Genomic DNA, 23,760 nt, shown 5'->3' on the forward strand with positions numbered 1-23,760 from the left:
CGCCTCCCAAGTTAGGCTACTTAAATATGCTTGAAGATGGTGTTCCAAATAGATTACATTATAGCGATGACTATAGTCAGGACTAAGGTAGGGGCAAGCCGATTGGGCAGCCTTAACTTTCATCCTAAATTATCCATTTATCAAGATATCTTCACCTCTTGCAAATCAGCCATGACCTTAATTTATAGTCACTCACTTTGGGTCAGTTTTATGGCAGTACTGTTATGAATTAAGTTTTATCTCAAAGGTATAATACAATTTCTCACACATGAAACACTACCAGAACTCAAAGATCATTCATAATTCAAATCAAAATTCAAGACTGTCCAATCAGAGGTCCTTTACCTTGTCTCTATTTAGACAGTCTCGATTTTTTATTAATTGTCTTTTTTTAATACATACAACTAAGTTAAATTACTCAAACTCCATATCACTCAGTTATTGTCGGTGTCAACTATATTTCCCACTTTTTAAAAAGCTCTGTGCTGACGTGTCGCCCCGGCGGATGACCCGGATGCGGCTGCTGCGCCGTCGTTACGTCGCCGCGACGCTGCCCTATTCCGCGCGCCCGAGCGCGCCCGGCCCCGGAAGCGTAACACTTTGACGTGTACATCCCTCGCATGGTTCCGTGTGCTTCCGGATAAGCAAGCGTGATTCGCGGTGCTCAGCCTTTTTTCCCCCCTTTCGCCTTTTACTCGGAACGGTCCCAGCACAGTCATTCGGTAACCCCGCTTTCCCCCCCCGTTAACGGAGCGTGTAAACCAGTGGACATGGCGACTTCGGTATCTGCGCAGGTTCAGGGCACCTCGGCGTCGGTTCCGGTGCTGCAGAGAGGAATCGTGAAAATGGTAGGACCACCCGGACCATACGGACCCGGAGCGGGGGGTCCAGCGGGCTAGCCGCCGGCTACCGCGGTAGCGCTGCTCATGTGGGCATGGGGGGGTTTGCACGTTGAATCATTTCGCGACCCCACCACTTTAACTGTGTGGCCGGCCGAACAATCGTTCAGCTCGATCGGTGGCCGTAAAGTCGGCGGGTTTGTGAAACGCCACGCACGATCGAGCAAGAAGTTTGAGTAACTTGGAGAGCTGTTGGCCAGGCTTGCTTCGCCACGATGTGACCGTTTAAAAACGAGGTGTCCCCCCCTCGCTTGCTAGCCCTCCCCTGCACACACCCTGGTTTTGTGAAGTGTTGTTAAACGGTTCACACGTTTCATAACAAAAGTGGCACCGTGGAGAAGCGGAGCTAGCGGGGTTGCGGCACGTCCGGATGCTCCGGGCTCCATAACGTTGAGGCTTATGTCGCTGAAGAGAGTGGAGCAATTGCTGCTTAGCAGTAACTAGACCCGGTTTGCTTAAATAATTTGCGCCTAACCAGCCAAAGGGATTTCGCTCTGTTTGTGGTCTACTCATGTGCGTAGCGGGAAGTCGCTAAAGCGCAAAGATTTTTACTTCTTTCTTTTGCACTTATTTGAGGAGCCGAATACCAAGATGATTTCCTAATTATCTAGCGAACGGCAAAGTGTAGGGTTACGGTTCTGTTTTTATATCTAAACTTGTGAAAGGCGCTCCGAGCAGGAGTCAGTAGCCGGTGCAATGTGTTGGCTTTTCCAGATCTCTCCCAAGATCTGTGGCTACAACGAAAAACTGACACGTAGCTTTAACGGTACTTTACGCACACACCATCATGTCAGAAAACTTTACACCCCCCCACACACACACACACTGTTAATGACCAAGTTTCCACGTGTTTAGTGAAATACTAGGTTAGTTGGTTTTTAATTGTCTTCATTTGAAGAGTAGATGAATACACTTCTCATGTTTTATTGACGGTGTGGCCTGGGTTGTGTGGTAGGGGAACCGATGGATGTTTGGGGTATTTTTCTAAGCAGATTAAGGTGACTTGGACACTGCTCTTCTTTTACAACCAAACTCATAAGTATGTATTTAGTGCATTTCCAATTAAAAGGAGTTCTAGAGAGTGACCTGTGGACTTGTTCCCTGAAGCTTGGTCAGGAATAATACTTTATGGAAGTGTGAGAACCTGGAATGAGTTCAAGGATGTTATTGAGAATCCAACAAACCTTGATTTGTTTTTTTTTTGTTTTTTGGTTTTGTTTTGTTTTTTTTGAGAGGTTTGTCCTTGAGAAGTTAATGAGAAACTATGTTAAGAAAATGTTCTCTGGGGTCTCCTTCAGGTCCTGTCTGGATGTGCCATCATCGTTCGAGGCCAGCCGAGAGGTGGCCCTCCCCCAGAGCGGCAGATCAACCTCAGCAACGTACGCGCTGGCGCTCTCGCCCGCAGAGCCGCACAGAGCCAGCCCGACGTCAAAGACACACCCGACGAGGTGGCCTTCAGCGCACCTTCGCTCTGTTTCTGTTTTTATTAGGGTTTATGCAAAGGCTCATAAATCCCAGCCTGTGACTGTTAGTTTAACTGCTTTGAAAGCATAATTTTAACACGGTTTTCTGATTTCACTGGGGGTGTTTTTAGTGCTCATTAGGAACAGTGTAAACGAGAGGATGACGGCCTTATCTGTAAAAGGCCCGGTGAGGCGGCAGGCTGCTTCTCCAGCCCAGCGCGTGTCCGGCACCATTCCGACTACTCAACCGTTTGAAGACCTGAGTCCCACTGATTAATTAAACAAAAGCTCAATCAGTTGTGATTCTTTTAGACTACAGTGAAAACCTGCAGCCTCACCGGCCCTTTGAGGGGAAAAATGTTTTCTTCTTATGGTTTGCGCTTTTGAGATTAATGAATAACAGGGAGTGACGGGGCTCCCTCTAGTGGTTCATGCCTGTTACTGCTGAGGACTAAGTGTCATGTTGGGGTGTCTTCTACAGCCCTGGGCTTTCCAGGCTCGTGAGTTTCTGCGCAAAAAGATGATTGGAAAAGAAGTTTGCTTCACCGTGGAGGTCAAAACCCTTCAGGGGAGAGAGTATGGCATGGTGTACCTGGGAAAGGGTAAGCATTGGCTGGGATCTCTTTGATTTCAGCGTTTCGCATGAGCTGGTTAAACCTTATATGCTTGTTAAATCAGCATATTGAAATGAATTCGTCAACGGTACTCTGGCCGTAGGCCCTTGTACACCGATATACTTAAATACCGTTGCCTTATATGTTTATTTTTGAGCCATAGTCCTGGTCTAGGATCAGCCCTAGCCCATCCACAAAATCATATGTCAGTGGTCTCCAGGCAAGAGCTGATCAGAAATCAGCGTTTGATGTACGGTCTGCAGTGCCTCATCTGATCTGATCTGCCCATCTGAGAGCGATGACTTTCTCTGGTGGCATCGGTCGCGGTAACGTCACGTGTCTGCCTTGTGTGTACTCCTCAGACACGTCCGGAGAGAACATCGCAGAGTCGCTGGTCGCCGAGGGCCTCGCCGTAGTCCGTAGAGAGGGGATCAGAGGCACCAAGTAAGACCCCCCCCCCCCCCCCCCCCCCCCCCCGACTCTCTCGGCCTTTGTGCACACGTTTCTGCATGCTGTTCAGCAGGTGTAGCGGGGCGTGTAGAGCAGCCTCGGTCATGCCCAGGTATTCCGTGTAACCGAACGGTCTCGCTAAGCAGGCGGTCACGCGAGGGTCGAGGGAGATACGAGTGCTTGCACTTTTTCCGGTCCAAAGCACGCCAGCCCCAAGATTCGTATGGAACTGATGGATTTCCTGATTGCTTCTGCAGTTGCTCAGCTGTTATTTTGCAATTTCAGGAAGCTTTCCCCATGACCCAAGTCAGAAAAAATCCATCGATTGTGCATCAAGCTTGTGGTTGGTGCTTTTTGATCCTCGAACAGCAGAGGTCCGCTTCCCCGCGGGACGTCTTTCGCCCATGTCCATGGAGCTCTACCCTCCCCCAATTACTTTACCCTTTGCGTTTGCTGCTTTGTTCCCAGAGTCCTTCCCTTGGGTTCCCGCTCTCTCCCCATGAAAGGAAAGAGTCGTGTTCCGTTTGCGTTTGGTTAAAACGTGTCATTTCATGTTTTAATGCAATGGCACTGATGTGAGGCATCGCTGGTCATGCATCATAAAGCATAATAGACACCGAGCTTTAATTATCTGTATGACATTTAAAATGTAAAGGTTGTAGTGACAGTAATGGTGGGAAATGGTAATGGACAGTGTCAGAGATGTCGCAGACACACGTGAGATTTACACCGGGATCAACCGCTGTACGGAGCTGAGGCACGCTGGCAGCTTCATTTAGCCTGACAATGCGGACCGGAGCTAATATGCTGGAATCGGCGCTAATAGGTGGCCCTCGCCAAAGCCGTCTCCGAACGAGGCAACAGCAGCCCTTTCGCCAGCTTTCCTCCTTCGACGGGCGCGTGGACGAGATCTGATTCCCCCCCACCCCGCCCGAGCGGGCATCTCCCCCGTCCTGCAGGGTGGACGCCAAGCCTTGGCTCGGCGCCGAAGGACACGATGGCACGCGGCGGTGGCGCGGGACCGCTGAAGGACCCGACGGCACCACGGTGCTGTCTGTCCGCCCGGCTCCGAGTGCGTTTCTCGTTCGCTTTGCTGGTCCGAGAGGGTCACTCGTATCGAGAGCACCCGGGCTAGCGGTCACACCCCTGGGGGACGCGCGGGCTAGTGCTCAAATCCGTTGCCTTTTTCTCGTTTTCCCTGTTACTCACTCTCTCTCCTTCTCTCTCCCTTTTGTCTTTCTCTCATTCTTTTCCCCCCCTCCTTCTTTCTTTCTCGTCCTCACCACACATGCCCTCGAGTTGGGAGGTGAGGTTTGGCCGTGGTCGGTGAACTCTCGGCTGGGCTGTGCAGGAGATGGGTTGCTTTCCAGGATATGTAATGTGCAACAGGCAGCCAGAAGCTCACTGCTGAAAGTGGGCGGTTTGAACCAGAAGTCACTCGGTACTTCAGTAGTCCCTTAGTTTATTTATATTTTTGCTTGTAGAGGAGACTAAACGCTATGCCTGGTGACTCTGCACCTCGGCCTTGCTGGCGCGCTTGTTGTAAAAGGCCTTTAATCCTGTTTTTTTTTGTTGTTGTTGTTGTTGTTTTTGTTTTTATCCCTGCCCATGGTTTTCGAGTGTCGTCTTGCCCCTTGGAACTGGTGAAATGGTTGAAATCTTCCATTACGACACGTGACGGCCCTTTAAGAATCTGATAAATCAGGAGTTTTCACCTAAACAGACTCGGATGTAACCAGACGTTCCAGCATGCTGGTCTCAGCTGGCGCGATCTCTCGCTCGCAACAATGATTTCCCCTATCGGTTGGTCACCGAAAAAAAGGAAGATGCTTCGTTTGTGGGCAGTGTGGCCGGTCTGCACTGCTGTTAGAGGAGCAGTCAGGTTCAGCTACCACGCTGCTGGACTCTAGTTGTATTTTGGGTGTTGGAAACCTTCTCGGTGGGAATGCCACATTAAAAATGTGTTGAACTGCAGGACTGTCGTGCCCAATAACTGTCAGCAATAACGATGTACCATTTAGCCAGCAAGCTAGACATCAGAATTGCCTGCCACTAACAGTTTTTTTATGATTATGAAGAAAAGGACCATAATGCATTGAAACACTAAACAAGGGTAATGATTGTCATCATTATTATGTTCTTATTAACGGGGAAAAGACCTCGATTTGCAGGTTTCTTTGGTTGTTTGAGCAGCCGTCTTGCTGGCGATTTGCAACTCATTCTGGGGAACTACTCCTACTGCTCTGTTTGGAGCTTGCCTCTGAAAACGCTTAGTCCAGAGGGTCGTGTAGCCCTGATGCTTCGCCCTAGCCCTCTATCCCAGCAAGAATCGAGGACAGCCGATCCCTAGGCTTGAACGTGCAAAACGGAAGGATAAGGTTAGGTGGGAGGGACGAGGGGTGGAATGGGATTGGACCTTAAGCCTGTGTGGCTGCTGTTTGGATTTCCTCAGGGTTCACTCAGGGTCATGCTTCTCTTTATGAGCAGGGCAGATTGGCCCAAGTTACGGGCCGTAGCTAATCAGAATGGGTAGTTCATTTTGTAAACCTTATAATCTGCAGTTTCTTTCATCTTCATTTCTTCAACAAACAAATGGGCTGTAAATGCATTTGTTTATATTTCACCTTTGAACTCTTGGCTTCTCTCTGTCTTTACCCCCCCCCCCCCCCATCTCCCTGCAACCCTCAAGTCTATTTTCGTTGGGCCTGCGTGACTTAAACTGATAAGGGCTTATTAAAAATCTACTGATGACTGTGTGTCGTGGTCAGACATTTTAATTCCCTTTCGAGATAATGCCAGCTTTTTGAACAACAATGGACTTAATTGAAACATGTGTCGGGGTTTGATAATGAATTGATGCATTTGAAGGTGCTATCAAAAGCTTCTGGGGCCTCAAAGGGCCCGCTCCCCGTTAACCGCCTTCTAATCCGGGTCCGGGCACTCCGAGCAAAGCAGAGTCAAAGCCCGCGAAGGGCCGTCCCGCAGAACACGAGCGTCTGATCAGACACGGCAAAGCGCCATTAATTCTACATCGTTCCGTTTGTCGTACGCTTTGATGTTGCACTAAACTTCCTGTAATGTACGCCAAAGGGAACCCAATCAGAGTTAAACTCTGCTGCTTGAGCACAAACCTCTCATTTCATCTAAATAACTGAGTATTTGTGTGTGTGTGTGTGTGTGTGTGTGTGTGTGTGTGTGTGTGTGTGTGTGTGTGTGTGCGCCAGCCCTGAGCAGGTCAGACTGTGTGATTTGGAAGACCAGGCAAAGGCTGCCAAGCGAGGCCAGTGGTCGGAGGGTGGAGGAGCGCACACCATCCGCGACCTGAAGTACAGCATCGAGAATCCCCGCCACTTCGTGGATTCCTTGCACCAGAAACCGGTCAATGGTGAGACACAGCTCCTTCCCCTACGAGCGCGCTCTCTCCCACCTCCCGGTTAGCCCAGCATGCGGGAGTCTGGGGATGCCCTTTTGCACCCGGCCATCTAAAGGAGGGGACGCGCCGACTGACACTGAAGTGGCAGACGATCGCGTTCCGTCATCCTGCTGCCGCCCTTCGCCGCCCGCGTGTTTACACCAAACAGAAAACAGCTGACGAATGACATGTGCGCCCACGCTACCCCCCGTGCAGTAGAAAATGACTGGTGCCGGGAGGCGCAGCAGTCTGTGTGTAGAGCCAATCGGAAAGCTCCCTCGCTGCGCACGTCGGCCGAAACGGCTTTGACGAGGAAGGCCTTAAAGGGCCAACGAAGGCTTTCGGCGCCCCTACCTGTGGCATGGAATCAGGACGGCGATTTGCAGGATAGGGAAACATCAGCTCGGGTTAAGGCTCTGCATGGCGGTTGCCTGTTCTTTACGCATGCGTCCACAAATATCTGTCCAGTGCCCACCACGGGCGGTCTGCTGACATGCATGGACTGTTTCCAGCACCCTTAAGTTTTTTTTTTGTTTGTTTGTTTTTTGTTGATGGTCGCCCGTCTGCTGTTAGTCGGATCCCACGCAACACGCGGTATCGGTGCCATGCCCACCTCTGTTTTACAGAAGTGTTCAGCGTGGTGTGTCCTCTAGCTGGTGTCCGGTCAGCAGTGTTTCTGTGCTAAGAGAGGGACCAGTGACGGCCAGCTGACAAATGCGCACGGCAACCAATCGTGTCTACTCTAAGTGGACACAGGTGTATAATGCACCTATACGATGTGTGTGTGAAATTGTTAGAGCAGGCAGTGAAAGTTCAGTAGGTTGCAAAAGTTTAGACCCCCTAAAACATCACAAGCTCTTTATCTGAAAAGTACTTTCTTGGAAAAAAAAAGACCTAACAAAGATTAATAAAGCCGAAGCTAAAAGATTATCGAAGAACACAGGTTTGGGTCCAAACCTTGCAGAAAAAGCCACTTGGTCCAAAGGCCTCAAACATGTTGGAAAGCGGTCCAAACTCGGGTCTGTCCATTTCCAGACAGGACGGAACACGGCCCGCTCTTGGCACAGTCGGAGCTGGAATGCGCACAGATGCGAGGGCTCCAACAGCCTGGAGCCAACGGAAGTAGCGGGCATAGAATTCACCGCGGAGCATCCCTTTTTTTTTTTGCGGTTTAAGCAAGTGCTTCATGCCCTGATGAATGGCTTTAATATTAATTTTCATGGGTGGCCTAAGACTTTTGCGCACTACCGTATTTCGTTTATGGCCAATTTTACTGTTTCCGAACAAGTAGCGCGTAGGTGGATGTTTGCGGCTGTAAAATTAGCGGCGCTGGCGGCTCCCGCTGTGCACCTGTGAGAGAAATCGCCTGCGTTGCAGTACTGCAACTCCGTTTTCGGAGGCTGCTGTCGGCTCGTGTTACTATAGTGAACATCGTGAGCCACAGTCTGTACATATGAACTAGGCAACGCACTCGCTCAGCACTGCACGAGACCACAGCCTCCAGCAGCGGTAGTCATGGCGATATAGAGGAAATGGGGGGGGGGGGGGGGGGGTTTATTGTAAATGCTGGAGCTATCCACAGGCCCAGGCCACTGAACAGCAAGTAAAAGTACGGAACGCAGAGCGGACCTGCTGGTGGGGTGTACATGTGCCTTAGCTGTGGGGAGTGCTCCCTTCAGTACTTGCGCTGAGAGGTGCCTTGTACCTGACGCAGCCCTTTTTAACCTTAGCTTATGCTTTCGGATGCAAAGCAGACTTTTTTTTTTTTTTTTTTTTTTTTTTTTTTTTTTACTAGGAAGTGTTGAGCGACGCTGGGGTGTACGTTCTCTGCCGTAATGATGTGGTGGGTTAATTATACGGCACTCTGGATTCTGCGCCAGCTGCCAGTAGAGCGCGGGTCCTTGTAGTGGGACCCCTTCCTCCTCTCGCGTGTTCTTTCCCTTCCATCGCTATGTGTTGGGGACCGGTGCCCATTTTTGATTAACTCAATAGCTTGTTCTCTCGCTCTCTCTCTCTCTCTCCCCCCCCCCCCCCCCCCAGCCATTATTGAGCACGTTCGAGATGGCAGTGTGGTGCGAGCGCTCCTTCTACCCGATTACTACCTGGTCACGGTGATGCTGTCTGGAGTCAAGGTGGGTCCTTCTCTCTCTCTTTCTCCCTAGAGCAGCGGTCACCAACCCTGTGCCTAGAAGTCCATTTAACACATCGGGGCTTTGAGGTAGTGTTGGTTAAGCTGGCGTGCGAGGTGAGAGTCAGAGCCCAACTGTTGAGCAGGACGGATGTCCAGGAGCAAGGCTATGACCTTGGGGAAGCCTCATGTGAATATGAGCACCTTCAAATGGATTGGCTCCCCACCCAAGTAGCAGTTTTATATCCCTTATGGCACCTTTTAATGGAATTAGTACGCTATGAATAAATATAAATAAATATATAGCATAGTACACGTCTGTCTGTTTTTGTTAGCGGAAAGTGTGCGTGTCTTGAGTTCTGTGCGGATCTTGTGCCCCAGTGTCCCACGTTCAAGCGAGAAGCGGACGGATCAGAGACTCCCGAGCCGTTTGCGGCCGAGGCGAAGTTCTTTACCGAGTCCCGTCTGCTTCAGCGGGACGTGCAGATCATCCTGGAGTCCTGCCCCAACCAGATCATCCTGGGTACCATCCTCCATCCGGTAGGGCCTCCTCTCACGCCCGGACCGCCGCCTGTCTTGACCAAAAGGCTGCATCGGTATAGCGCCGTATCGTTTCAATGTAAATGACGTTTTCCGGGGCCGAGTGCTCGTCACGGATTGGCTACCTCAAGCGGGTCAGAGAGGTCAAAGGGAAATTGTACTAAGAGCAAGAGGGCCAGGTTTAGATGACCCCAAATCCATTTCTCTCCACTGGTCACCAACAGGCAGCAGAGTTGAAGAGTTAAATACGAACATCAGTTATTAGAACATTAGTCCTCTCAGCTGGGGTAAGTAAAGCAGAGGTCAGTGCACGGGGTCTGCCATACCACTTTGTGCAGTGCTTTCCAAAGCTTCCCTCGTCTCGTCTCCGAGACCGCATTCTCCCCGTGCGTCGGGGCGAGGGCAGGCTGGGTCCGACCCCTTAAGAGCTTAACGCCCCTTTCAAGCATTCGTCCTGAGCTCCGTTCTTCGTCTACGCTGCAGCTTGTAGCTTTTAAAGTCCGTTTCTGTCTGTGTAGATGTTCTCAGGAGTGGGTGCCTGTGTAAACTTCTGTAAACGATTGGTGTTGCAATAGCCAATTGCTATTTTGGAGTTTGACATCCTTAAGAGCGTGTGTTTGTGTGTGTGTGTGTGTGTGTGTGATTGGCAGAACGGGAACATCACGGAGCTGCTGCTGAAGGAAGGTTTTGCGCGCTGCGTAGACTGGTCCATGGCTGTGTACACGCAGGGGGCCGAGAAGCTACGCGCCGCCGAGCGGTCAGTCCCCCTCCTGTCGTCGGGGCTCTTGAGTCCCTGGATACCGAAGCCCGACCCTCTCCTTAGGGGCCCCCGATCGAGCCTTAATTGCTGCACCTCTAAGCCAGTCAACTTCCCTGCCTAAACCCAACTTCATTTCCCCTGCGCCGCCACGCCGGTTTTATAGCCGGATGTCTCTGTCCCTGCAGCTCGGCTAAAGAGCGCAAGGTGAGAATGTGGAAAGACTACGTCGCGCCCACCGCCAACCTGGACCAGAAGGACAGACAGTTCGTGGCCAAGGTGAGTCTGCAACACATCCCCCACCGCCCAGGCTTTGGCCGAGCGAGACTCCGCGCGGGGACGAGAGCGATCGGAGTCCGTGGGCGGCTCCGCAAGCTCTCGGTTAGAGAAGCGGGCGAGACGGAGACCGAGCCGACGCGTGTGGTAGGACCGAGGACTCCGCTTCGTCTGGCTCGTGGAGCGCCGTCCGTAGGCGGCCGGTCCAGGATGTCGGCGAAAGCACAGTAGAACTCGAACCCACCGCCGAGAAGAAGCCCACACCACAGTGCCCAGCTCTTGACTTTTCAAAATGTAGTTCTCTCTTTTAGCTCCAACATTCGCTCCCTCTTCCTTTGCTGGATTCTTTATTGCTCTCCGTTTTTTTTCCCTTTTCTCCCTCCTTTCCCCGTGTCTCCTCCAGCTCGGCCTCCCGAGTTCCGAGTATCATGAGCGGAGCGGAGCGGAGCGGAGCGGAAAAGCCTTGTGATGCCGTCGAGCAGGAAATCTGCTCCTAGACATCATTATTGCTGTTTCCTGTATGATGGGCCGAGCGTGACGTCCCTCGTTATGTCAGCTCGATTTCAAAGCGCACCTGTTCTACCCCTGCACCCGTACCCGGCCAGGCTTCAGCAAACGCAGCACCCCGACGCTGCGGTTCTGGCCGTGGCCTGCGGGTGGCAGTAGGCGCCCACCGCGCTGGGCTCTGCAGAGGCAGAATGAGTCACTGAGCCAGGCTGGAGGTCCCTGCTGGCTGCCGGCGGTAAGGGGCCGTGCATATGCAGCCGCTAATTAACCAGTGAATGTGCTGGCCGGCCATTTTGCAGTAGCATTCGCATTCATCTCCACGTTCGTTCCGAGAGAGGAAGCGAGAACGTGGGGGGAGAAGGATATGACCCCGCTGGTTTGGATGCCGGCTGGCGTGCTGGGTTGGGCTGTTTTGTGGTGTGTGGGTGGGTGTGGGTGGACGGACTGCGCTGTCTCTGGGCAGTGCGTAAGTGTGAGGTGTTACTTGTTTCGGGCTGCTCTCATCTCCACGCCGACGTCTCGGCTAATAGCGGAGCGATCCGACACACTGTGCCACCCTAATCCTGCCCGGATCAGCCGCGCCTAATCTACCTATCGCCAGCAGAGATCAACTCCGTATCCCCCAGCAGTTAGCCTGGACGTGAGGGGAGGTGTTTATATAAAGCTCCCCTGTGCGCGGAAAGCTCTCTCAACCCGCTACCCACATATGTCCAAATGTCTGAGCTGTTCTTCTCGGAGCATTATTCACGAGGCGCGTGCTTGTTTGAAGTGGCAGACTGTGGGGCACCACCACAGGTAAAAGACCCTTCACACCTGCCTTGTTCACCCCGCGCCAGCTTGGGGGGGGCGTCACGGGACCACTCGACTCGACTGAAGCGCTGAGGAGGAGCGTCCCTGATCCAAAAGGCTTTTACCTTCCTAGAGATGATTTCCCCCCCCCCGTCTTAATTCGGTCTATGGTCTTTGCTTTCACTTCCTGGCCCCCGTGTGTATGAGGGAGCGTTTGGGCTGTTAATGGAGCATGGCATCCCGTCTGAGCGCCGCATCCTGGGTGTTTGATCCCCTGCCACGCTCACACGAATGTAATAGTTCTAGTGTAATAGTGGTGTGAGTGTGGGATGAGAGCATCGGACAGCGTCGGAGGGGGAAGACGGACGCTCTTCAGCAGAGAGTGGGTGAAATATGTATTTGCTTCTTCTCCCTCATTCTCTCACCCCCCCCCCCCCCTTCTGTTTCGTGTGCTTCATCAGGTTTGGCTCATGCAGGATGTACAAAGCTGTTTCTGTGGCAACAAGCTGTCCTTCAGGTGGAACAGTGCCTCACTTAACCTCTTCCTCCTCCCCCCAAACACAGGTGATGCAAGTTGTGAACGCAGATGCCATTGTAGTGAAGTTGAACTCCGGGGAGTACAAGACTATCCACCTGTCCAGCATTCGACCACCCAGGATTGAGGGCGAGGTACGTGTGTGTGTGTGTGCGCGCTGCTCCCAGCCACTAAGGCCGTTTCTGAATACCACTGGGACTGGCTGTCTCACACACCTACGCCAGCAAAGTGCTCATGTTCCTCATTCCTCTCTACTTCATACATCTTTTAAAGGGAACTCGAGTGTACCTTCTTTAGCCCCAATGCACTCGCCCTGCTCCCCACTAGGGGGCGTCGATGGGTCCTAAAACGCCCACTACATGGTGGGCGTTGTGGGTACTTTTCCCTGCTGGCATCCCACCGAGGCCCTGCGGACCCGTCATGGCAGGAGTGGGCCGATGGGCAGTTCTGGGTACGTGGGGCTGCTTCGTTTGGCCCCTGGCGGTCCAGGGTGGTCTCCACGAGTCCGGGAAGCACTGTTCTTCTGTTTGCTCGTGCCTACCTGAGCATTCGCGTCTCCGTCTGTCCCTGCCCTTGGCCCCTGACCCCTCCGTCGTGGCTGCCTGTTTTGGTTGTACGAGGAGGGAGAGGTAGAGAGGAGCAGTCATACGTAGCCGATAAAAAATACCAGGCGACGTGGTGCTGCTTCCCCGTATCTATGGATACGGGTTTCCGCTGAGCGGTTAGAGCCGAATCCGTTCAAATCCCAATAGCCAGAAAGAGGATTTAATCAGATCAGTATAAAACGACGAAGATTAAAAAGAAAATGTGTGTTCAGAGCTTTCCCACGAACTTTTACATCAGACCCGAGCCAGGAGTGTGCACCTTTTTAAATAAACGTTAGGAGATGACGGAGGTGGATGTGTTTAATGACCCCCTTCATGAGCTTGCAGCAGAGTTTGGGCGAAACCAGCTGCCGTTAACTTGCTTCACCCTGGCGTGGGTAAGACGTGCAGGAGCGGCTCTGCTCGCGCTGGCTTTCCCTGCGAGATCCCTTTTTTTATGCCGGAATTTCTCGTTCAGCAGAGACTTTTGCCCGCGTGCTTAGAATGAGCAGTCATTTTTTTTCCTCTCTCACATCTCATTGATACAGTTTTGCGTGTGTCCAGTAACATGCACACTGAGCCTGATCTTGACACGTCACTATCCCTCACGTTCCAGATTGTGAAAATGGACAGTGGACAGTGAGGTTTGTGGTGTGTGTTGGCTCTGTGCTCCACCGGTTTTAACTGGTGTAGAGTTTCATCTGCGCTGTGATTCTTCTGGGCAGTCGCTGCCCTTTATGTACATACCCCCCCCCCCCCCCCAATGAGCACTTGGGCGAAAGGACAGAATTGTTGCTTCTCAGTTACCAGTGCTTTGCAGTCAAAGTCTACCTGAGGTGTGTGACCCCCACACAGCCTGTGAACACCCTCCAGTGAAGCATTCTGCAGTTAAGCCTCACACATTTTATTACACCCCCCCTCACCCAAACTCTCTCTCACACACACACACACACACACACACACACACACACACACACACGGCCCCGCGCGGCCTTGGGGCTGCTGTAGTGCGGGACACCGCCAGCTGCCTGAGCAGCATGCATTACACGCACCACTGCACCCCTTATGTCATCGGGAGAGACAGCCACAGACAGACAGACAGACAGACATAGACAGGCAGAGAGAGAGAGACGCACAGGGAGAGAGAGACGGAGCTACGCTGTCATGTTCGCGCTGCTTCGTAGCGGGCGTAGGCGCTGGGCGCTGAAGAACCCCTGAGGCATCCCAGCGCCGACGGTCCGGTCCGCGGGCGCACTTCCCCGGCCCGGCGAGGGTCCTGTCCCCGCTCTCTCCAGGCTGCTGTTTACACAGCGCGACGAAGCCGAGGCGCCGCAGTCCGGACCAATCTGTCTTAGGCCGGCGCTCGTGCCGAACGCAGTAATTTGGAGAGGAAGCGGCTGTCAGAATGTATATAACAGCTCCGCGTCCCTCCGCCCGGCCGGCCGGGTGGGGGCGGGGCGCGGGCGATCGGCTTAATCGAATCTGGAAGTGGATTTGGATTTCACGGGCCTCATTTTCGCAGTGATGGGGGCCAGCGTTGTGAGACGGGCCGCTGCGGATCTCGGCGTGGCGTCGTTTGGCCCCACACGCGCTGCAACGGTTCGCCGCTCACACGCTTCTCTTAAGGTCTGTTTGATCTCCCCCCAACCCCAACTCTCAGTCTTCCCATAAGGCGCGTGGCTGACGGAAGGCATGCGTCCTTTGTTCCTCTGTACAGCACACAGTATGTAGTCAGTGCAGCGTGTGTGTGTGTGTGTGTGTGTGTGTGTGTGTGTGTGTGTGTGTGTGTGTGTGTGTGTGTGTGTGTGTGTGTGTGTGTGTGTGTGTGTGTGTGTGTGTGCGCGCGCGCGCGCGTTTCCCGCAAGACCTTTCTCCTCTCCAAATTGCTGTGAGCACTACAGGGGGTTTGGGTGTGTTAGCCAATGCAAAGATGAACCCTGACAGCTGCTGTCCAGGCCTCCCCAATTTCTCTCTCCTCCTCTCAATATCTCTCTCTCTCTCTCTCTCTCTCTCTCTCTGTGTCTCTACTCATCTGTCTGTCTGGCCCCCCCCCACGGCCAAGCAGTGACGGACAGGCTGCTGAAACAGTGATTCCGGCTGCAGTGGTACGTGACTCCGTCCACTGCTGATGACCTCTTGCCTTTCTAGTGCCCCTCCTCTGTCGCCCGTTTCCCCTCTCTGGGCCGGGCCCAGGCGTGCTGCGAGGCTGTCTGGGGGGCTATTTTTGAGCTGTGTGGCAATATCGCCTGCTTTTTTGTTTTTGTGAGCCACATGAGGACACATGAAGGGAGCGAGGTGGGGCTGTTAGAACAGCTCACTGACTCACTGCGACTTCCGCTGTATATGTGCGAGAATTTTTGGGGTTTATTGGTGAGGGGGTAGTGGGGAGGGGGCAAGGCAAAATCTCATTGCTGGTCCCCCTCACGTGCGTGTGTGCGCGTGTGCGTGCATGTGTGCACGTGCGTGTGCGAAAGCTTGTTTGCGTGTGTTCTTCCCTTGTCCAGGGGTGTTGTGTTGCTCTGTGACTCATACCTCGCGCAATTGGTCAAACACACTCCTCTGGAGTCCTCTAACCCTCCCTGACCTGTGAATGTCGGTGCGCCAACCAGTCATTAGATAGGAATTCAGCCAGTTGTCATGGTGTTGTTACACTGCAGTTTGCTGTTTGTGTCAGATGTAACATGGATCAGTTAGTTATTGCACGTCTGGCGGCTGCTTGCACACGCAAAAGTGAATATTCTAAATTACTGGTGTGGAACGTCAGCCTCCGGCTATCGGTCTCGACCTTTTAACAGTTGGTCGATCAATGCAAACTTGACCGATTTTCTTCGGCATGGTTGTTCAGGGGCCATTTCTATTGTTATTTATTTATTTATTACGGCACACGCATGTGACATAAAATATCCCGCAGCCTGTTAGCGGGCGCTCGTTCTCGGTCCCAAGACGCCGCGTGGCATTGTGGCCAACGTCCGGCCCAAGGTTGCAGAAGTGGAGCATCTTAAGTGGCACTTGGGCACCCGTAGCACGTTCGGTCCCACCAGGAGTGTGCGGGGGTCACGCGGAGGTCACAGGCTGCTTTTGCTGTGTGTGGGTATTAAATGTAAATGTGGAGTCAGTCCCGTCACTCCTGCCCGAAGCGCCACAGAGGGCCCGTTACCGGGTGACACTCTAAACCGACTTCCTCAGGCTGCCTGACTTGAGTATTCACACAGATATGATTCTAAGCCGTCATTGTGCCAAAAACGGCCCTGCAATAATGATTTATACAAGTCGTTTTATTCTATAAATTAAAAAAAGGTACAAAAGCTTACAAACATTATTCACCTTGTCAGACAGGCGGGGACAGAAAGGAAAACCTATATAGATTGTAATATAGTTTTATTGCAGGATTATTAATCTCCTCATCTCTGGATTTTGGTGGTCCTTTTATTTACCCAGCCATGATGCCAGTGTGATTTGGTTATTAGGTAGATGGGTGTTGGACGTCTGTTGCCTAGTGACCATACATATGTACATCATAACTAATAGTTACGTAAAACATTTAGTAGGTGATGTACTTTAAACATCGTGTAATTGTGTGGACGTTCAGGCATGTTGTGTTTAAACTAAGACATGTCGGAGATCTCCAGTAGTTGAAAGACCAATACCGTAGTCTAGACAACATCGACATTTGGGTATAGAAGCGCTCACCTAGTAGCTTCGTCTATTGCTGAGAAGCGTGATGAGCGAGGGCCATCCCGGGAGGGCGGGCGAGGACGACCGAGGCAGCCGTAAGTCTGAGGGCTTGGCCCGGCTGGTTTGAATGTTCCCGCGGTTCTGATGGGTTCTCTGAGCTTGATGGCTGTGACCGCGGCTGCCTCTGACTGATCGGACCGGGCTTTTTATCGCGCTGCCGTGCCTGGTGTCACGTTTAGCCTGGCGCCGTTTATCACACACGGCTAATGAGTCTGCTTAACGAGACAGAGGAGGAGTGTTTGTGAGTGGGGGAGAGAGTGATGTTTCCGTGTTTGTGTACAAGTGGGTGGCTGCATACGTTCGACTCCATTCTGGCGCCCTAAAACTTTCCTCGTCTGTGTTGAATTAGGACCTGCTCTTTGTGCTTCGACTGTTCGATTTGTGGCTAAAATATTTTGCTTTTCATAGTGAAACCTGTTGCGGTGGTCTTTTTGTGTTTTTAAGTTGCAGTAAGGACTCTTTTATTTTTATTTATTTATTTATTTTTAAAAACAACCATTTTGTATCATCGATCTTGGCCTCTTGAGTCTGAAAGGGGGCCCTTTTGAAATTCTCCGCTAAAGATTTTTTTTTCCCCTTAATGGGACAAAGTGGACCGACTCTCCCGCTCAGTACCGCCCACTCCAAGCTCTGCTTAGTCTTCTGCAGCTCGCTCCGGAATTGCTGAATCCAGTGTGTGTGAGAGGTGCTTGCGTTCTAATGGCTTCCTGTTCCGGCGTGGTTCTGTGGCATGGCGGCGTGGTTTGCTGGCTCCCAGAAACACCCCCCCCCCCCCCCCAACTCGGATGGAACGGCCCAGGCGGTTCTAGCCGGGCAGCACCGGGCTGTCTGCGGTGTGTCTGGCAGGGATTTCATGTGCCGTTCTCGTTGAACGCCCTCTACAGGTTCGCCGCCATAACATCGCCCTGATCCCTCCTAGCAGACTGACAACGCCGCTAAACTGGCTTGTCTTTTGTCGCTAATATTAGATTAGGCTTTTTTTTCTTCTTCTTTCCCTTCATGTCTCTTATTGTGTTTGTAACTAAGTACCAACACAATCACTCTTTCTGGAGTTCTCAAGAAAGCCATTCGGAGTTCGGCTGTGGCTCTGATTATGAAATAAATTAATTTGTCCTGGTATTTTTCCAGTGACCTCATTCTCTCAAGCTCTAATCATTCTCTGCAATCAGTAGAAGTGGAGCATGATGGAGAATATCGAGTTATTGATGTGATAAGTGTACGTTTCAATTATTCTGCATATAGGTTAAACCCTTAATGTTTGCCTGACCATAAAATTCTGTCTTTTGGGGGAAAAGGGAAAAATGTCAGCACATTTATGCAAATACACCCTCACCCAAGTGGTGAGGCTTGGATGGGTACGGAGCAGGAATGACACGGTTGGGAGTCAGGGTTTGTTTTTGTTTTGTTTGTTTCTTTCGTGAATTTATGTTTAGGGATTTACTGTATGGTGTATGAGTGCTGTAAAAGGGGTTTGAGAAGCGCGATGGTTCATTTCTTCGTCTCTGTTCCTCCCCCCACCCCACACCCCCCCACGCTCCCACAGGAGAAGAACAAGGACAAGGACAAGCGTTTCCGTCCGCTCTACGACATTCCCTACATGTTTGAGGCCAGGGAATTCTTGAGGAAGAAGCTCATCGGGAAAAAGGTGAGGTGCCGAACACACCTGCGGTGTGCTCACTTACCGCTAATCTAGGTTTACAGAGGCTAAACTAGATTTACAGGGCTAATCTAGGTTTACAGGGGTTTTACTTCTCGTATAACGACTATATAAAATATCCTCATTAATGGGTTTAATAATGTACAGACGGGAGATAAGCCGTGAGCTCCAGTTTTACTGTACTCCGTGAAGTAACGTTTATAAGATGCCCTTGGCTTGATGTGCCATTCTGTCATTTTTGTGTGGAAACTCCACAGCAGGCCGACACACAGACATTAGCGGGCATCTGTTGAACCATCCTCTGTACACCCTTTTAAACGTGCACTTAAATGCGAATTGAAGTGAGTCTGTTGGTGAGGGCCAAAAAAAAAAAAAAAATCGATCGGGATGGGTTTGCGTAGTCAAAAAAAAAAGATTATTTTTTGACTACGCAAACCCATCCCGATTGAGTTCGATGCTATATACGTATAAAAGGAGGGATAACTAGGGTATTTCTAATGTCCACCTTTCCAGAACATCTCTCCGTTCTGTAGAAACTGGGCAGCGGCCTTTTTCACAAGGCTGATGTTGCACAGATTTTGTCTGTTCAAGTACGAACAGCCTTGGAAGTGAAAGCTAATCTAGCAAGCACAGCCTACTGTGATAATTCTCCAAATCAGCATTGGTTGCTTGGCACACACAGGGCAACACACTCCTGGCTCACCCCACGTGCGTTGCTGTTCGCTGTTGTTGATCAGGTGTGTGTTGAGCAGTCTGGTCAGGTGTGTGTTCAGCACAGTTTTATTGCGTTTCTGTATTTGTCCATTCAGAATTTGCTGGTAGTAATTTTCCATCACTTGAGTTGGGTGTTGCGTGAACATTTATAATATTTTATACTGTTGACTTGGAATTCTTCCACAGGGCAGCAGATACCTGCCTGAACTCTGTAATATAGGTATTCTGTCAACACTGAACGCCTTTACACGTTGACCTCTGTAATATAGATATTCTGTCAACACTGAAGGCCTTTACACACTCATGGTTATTGCTACAAGGTATCGAGTAAATACTCTTGTTGTAGTTGTACTTGACACCTTTTGTTTAAAGTTTAGTGTTCATTTGGTGTATACAGTTCAGGTGAATACCGGATTTAGCTTTAGGATAATTTCTTTGTGTTCGAGTGCTTAATGCAGACATGGACAGTGTTAGTTTTAAATGTTCCAGGTTCATTTTATTGTTGCTAGGACACGAGGTGTGTGCGTGCGTGCGCGTAGGCATGTCTGACTGCGAGGCAAAGAGTCACTTGTATCTTGCTAGGTACCTAGGCAACAGGAGTGACAGAATTTGGCAGAATCCAGCAATGTTTCAAAGAGAGTAAACAACGTGTTAGACTGGATTAGTGTATACAGAATCAGCTTTTGACTATGCAAGATAGACTAAAGACTGGTTTTTCCAGACCAAAACTATTCTGGAACCTAGACTAGAAAGGACATGTGCTGCTAAGTCACTATCGCCATTAGAGATTAGTCCAAGGCTAGTCTTAATCCATGTCCAGGGAACCAGTTTTAGGTTCGCCGCAGTTCCTCCGCTGTGGTGTCTTATGGCGTCTGCGGTTGGCCAAATATGCCGAGAGCAGTAGCTGGCACTGTAGTATTGCTTAGCCCTCTTCTAATGGCTACGGGAGCGCTTCAGACTCAGATCATTGCCTTGTCTTGCTCTGCTGTGGTCAAAGATGCCCGCCTTATTAAATGGTGCTACGCGGGCGCCGGGCCGAGGCGCAGACCATGTATGCCTCCTCGGCAACGGCCTGGGCACGTCTCGCGCCCCAACCCTAACGTGGGAGGGCAGGGTGGGTGGTTGCCGGGTGGCCGTGCGGGGAGGACTCCGTTTCAGGGCATTTTCCCTCCTGCGAGAAAAGCACAGAGGGGAGAGAACACAGAGAGAGGAGTTCACCGTCGCCGGGGAGCAAGGCCCGCCACAAAGGAAGTGCTTGGCCTTTCACGGTCCCCACTCCCAGCGAGCCAGACGACTCGCCCGCGAACGCCCGAGACATAATCCGGAACTAGATGGGGTTAACGGTTAACTTCATAAGTAGCGCTTCTGTAGAGGGTCTCAGCCTCAGCGAAAATAACGTCAAATGAAAATGTTGCATTAATCCACTTATCGGGAAAGAGCACATTCGGATTATCCTGCCTGTTCAAAGTGGGTCCTGTTATGTGAGTGTGGGTATACTGCAAGCATTCAGGTTCGCGTGCGCACGCGTGTGTGCGGGCACGTGTGTGTGGTGAGAGAAGGAGAGAAAAGCAAACGAGGAGTATTTGATGTGTATTTACTTCAGTGCACACAGAACCAACACAACCCCCCCCCCGCACACGTGCACGTTCCATTTTTTCCACCGTGTACCTGCTCCGACATGGTTACGGCGGCCTTCCAGGGCCGTGTGTACGGTTGGTAGCGTGGTTCCATCCGGGTGTTCTCCACATCAAAGCTCAAGTGTCATTGACCGTGGTGCGGTCCTTGCCGGACAGGCCGTGTCACGCGATTTGTGCAGCGCGGCTGGAGACCCCAAACATGTCCGGCGAGCCGCTGTTCTGTACCTCGCCGGCCAGCGAGGTCAGCAGAGGCCGTCCAGACCGGTTCGAGCGGACGTGACCGTGCCTCACGAGCGCGGTGAGCAGAGAAGCACTGCAGAACGCGCTTCATGTCAAACCCCGAGGCTACGCGTCACGTCCGCGTCCGCTCCCGTCAACCACGGCCCGCGGTCTAAAGCTACAGCGGCCGCAAACCCGCCGGAACCGGACAGCTGAAAAGTGCCAGAACTTTGCCAGATCCGAAGAAAATCAAACTCCCTCCCGGATATGTGGGTGGTAGAAGCAGAATTCGGTCTAAACACCATGACCTCGTGGGTCCAGGCTGCCCTTTTGTTCACGCTTCAGCCGGGAGGGCATTTTTTTGACCCGCATTGCTCAACCCAGTACAAATCAAGCCTGGTTTGAGTACGGTCTATCTGTGTCTCGTGTCCTTTTATGGACAGTATTTACCATCTTATTACAGTCACTTCCCGCACGACGTGCGACGTCCTCAAGCAGTCGTCTCAAACTGGTTTCATCACCATGGTGATGAGTTCCGTATGCCTGACTGTGCTCCGCCATCACCAGATCTCGGCCCAAAAGCACACCGTCAGGATGTGCCGCTGGTAGATCTGCACCGGTTATGTCCTGTAATCGGATCAGCACGGACCGGAGACTCTAAGGCCTGTTCCCAATTCCCTGCCGTCTGGAGGTTTTGCCCAGTATTGGTATGGCGTTTCCCAACAAAGTCTCCAGTGTATCGTCCAGTTACATTTGCCTAAGCTTCATCACGCTTTACCTCTGGGCTATTTATATGTTTCTGACAGCAGTAGCAGGCAGAATATTTCTGACAGTTGTCATCTTTCGAGCGCTCACGGTCTGTTTCGTGAGTCGGAGTGCTCTGCTAGTCTAAAGTCGTGGTCGGACAGGGCGCAGGGGACACAACTCGATGAAGGACGGCGTTCCCAAGCCCGCTTCCGTCGTCGCGTTCTGTCGGCTCCGCAAGCGCCTGCGTCCTCTCCCACGTGAGCCTGCTGCGGGACACGTCACCCTGTCACCGAGGAAGACGTCGGTGCCTCCTACAGTAACGGCGGCACACGGTGCGACTGGAGCCGGAGGCAATACCCAAAAGGAATTTTGTTTATTTAGGTAATAACAATGAATTAAACGAGCTAGACGAATATTATCATTAATGAATCTACCCCTCCAGCAGATGTTTTAGCTCTCTTACCAACTGTACTTGTCTGGCTAGTTTTGGGTGGGGGAACAGCAGAAAGCTGCAGTAATCGATGACACCGTTCGTTCTAACTTCCACTGAACCATGCAAGGAGTTGAGCCACTCCGTTCCGTCCCACGTCCGCGGTTTTTGTTGTTGTTGTTGTTGTTGTTGTTTTTGTTTTCCCTCCAAACATCTGCAGAATTAGCATTTAGCCTACCCCTCTGTATGCTGCGCGCGCTGGCAAAACTACCCACAGTCGGGGAGGACCGCCTCCTTGTAGCGAAGCTTCCTGATTGGCTGTTATCGCTTTGAAGCTGCGTTCGCTGAATACAGGCCCCAGGGCATTCGCGGAGACGCACGCAGATTAGTTTTCTACTTTCTGTCTGATGCGGTCGGCTTGTGTGCGCTGTTCACGGGCCTGCCTCCGATCGGCTAGGCGAAAGATGTTTGTAGGTGAGCCTGCGGTCGCGTGTTAACGAGCTGAGTCTCATTTCCAGCTCCCAAAGTGGGTTTTTATAAAAGGGTGGGGGTGGGGGGGGGGTGTCACCTGATCTTGGCGAGCTTGAAAATAACCCCGCAGACTGTTCTGTATCGTGCCGATGCCATCGTTTGCGGCTTGCGCCGTGAGCAGGCCGAAACCGGGCCCTCGTCATCTTCCGGCGTCTTCTGGCCGCCGCGACGGGTCATCGCTAGCCCGTCCTTCATAGGTGTGGAATGCGGCCTTCACCGAAACGCCTCTGAATGCTTGCCGTGTGGGAGGTTTTGCGCTGCACGGCGTTCCCGGACTTGCTCCGAGTCGCCATCGGTTAGCCAGACGTCGCGCGGCGGGAACCTTTTAAGCCCACCGTCTCCTCTCCCCTTCTGCCCCTCACGTGGACTCTCGCGCACTCCGACGCCCTCTACTCCTCCTGCGTTGGCTCCCTCCACCTCTCGTGCGCTGTCTCTCCTGCGTTTTATCTTTCCCCTGTGCTCTCTCTCTCTCTCTCTCCGTCTTGCTCTGACTCACTGGCATGCTGGTGTTTCCTCTCTGCCACATTAGTTCCTTTGAAGGTGGGCGAATTATCTGTGGCTTTTCCTCCTCCTCCTCCTCTCTTCCCAGGGTCTTGAAGAGGGATGCGACGCGCCTTGCCCAAGCTCATTACAGCTGCCCAGTGGAGCAGAGCCGTCCTCTCCGCCCCGCGCTAGGGAGATTGAGAGGGGCTCGCGCGAAAAACAATCACTTTGGAGAGAAAATGTTTTATTTGTTGATGAGCCTCAGTACACGATCCGCAAAACTGTTCCTGTAAGGAAACGAGACGAGTGCGGCCCCGAGGAACACCGCCCCCCCCCAACCCCCCCACGCCTGTGCTGCAGTTACGCTGCACTCTCCCCTTTGGGTGTTTTTTAAAAAATTTTATTTTCCCCCTGTTTTTCCTCATTTTGTGGTTTCCGCAGATACTCCGCTCGTCCTGCCTCTCTCTATCGGTAGGAGTGTTTTATGGCGCTCGGGGGTCACTGTTTTTGTTGCGTGTGTTGGCTTGGGAGGGGTTTGGTGGGCTGCTCTGAGTCAGCCCACGTAGACGGGCGCTCTCGCACGCGTTCCCTGTGTGATGAACAGTTTCCCTGCATGCCCGACGCTCTGGGGCGATCTACGCTGTAGTCTGACG

At 51.9% G+C, this 23,760-nt stretch overlaps 1 protein-coding gene across 4 annotated transcripts in view; it reads left to right on the top strand.

Annotated features, from left to right (window-relative positions):
* The first annotated feature begins 600 nt into the window (after nt 1-600).
* The window catches only part of snd1 (staphylococcal nuclease and tudor domain containing 1), a 101,951-nt gene continuing 78,791 nt past the window's right edge, over nt 601-23,760 (top strand). For 2 of the 4 annotated variants that reach the window (XM_081712546.1, XM_081712547.1), the window contains exons 1-11: nt 604-848; nt 2,198-2,347; nt 2,844-2,964; nt 3,339-3,420; nt 6,651-6,811; nt 8,879-8,970; nt 9,348-9,506; nt 10,157-10,263; nt 10,452-10,542; nt 12,400-12,504; nt 18,233-18,334. In XM_081712546.1, the coding sequence (XP_081568672.1) occupies nt 771-848; nt 2,198-2,347; nt 2,844-2,964; nt 3,339-3,420; nt 6,651-6,811; nt 8,879-8,970; nt 9,348-9,506; nt 10,157-10,263; nt 10,452-10,542; nt 12,400-12,504; nt 18,233-18,334 (1,248 nt within the window). In that variant the 5' untranslated portion in view covers nt 604-770. Of the gene's footprint in view, nt 849-2,197; nt 2,348-2,843; nt 2,965-3,338; nt 3,421-6,650; nt 6,812-8,878; nt 8,971-9,347; nt 9,507-10,156; nt 10,264-10,451; nt 10,543-12,399; nt 12,505-18,232; nt 18,335-23,760 lie in introns of all 4 variants that reach the window. The other 2 variants (XM_081712548.1, XM_081712545.1) reach the window with 2 other exon arrangements.

Source organism: Electrophorus electricus, chromosome 4 (assembly GCF_041902795.1).
Source record: "Electrophorus electricus isolate QZ-2024a chromosome 4, ASM4190279v1, whole genome shotgun sequence".
NCBI lineage: Eukaryota > Metazoa > Chordata > Actinopteri > Gymnotiformes > Gymnotidae > Electrophorus > Electrophorus electricus.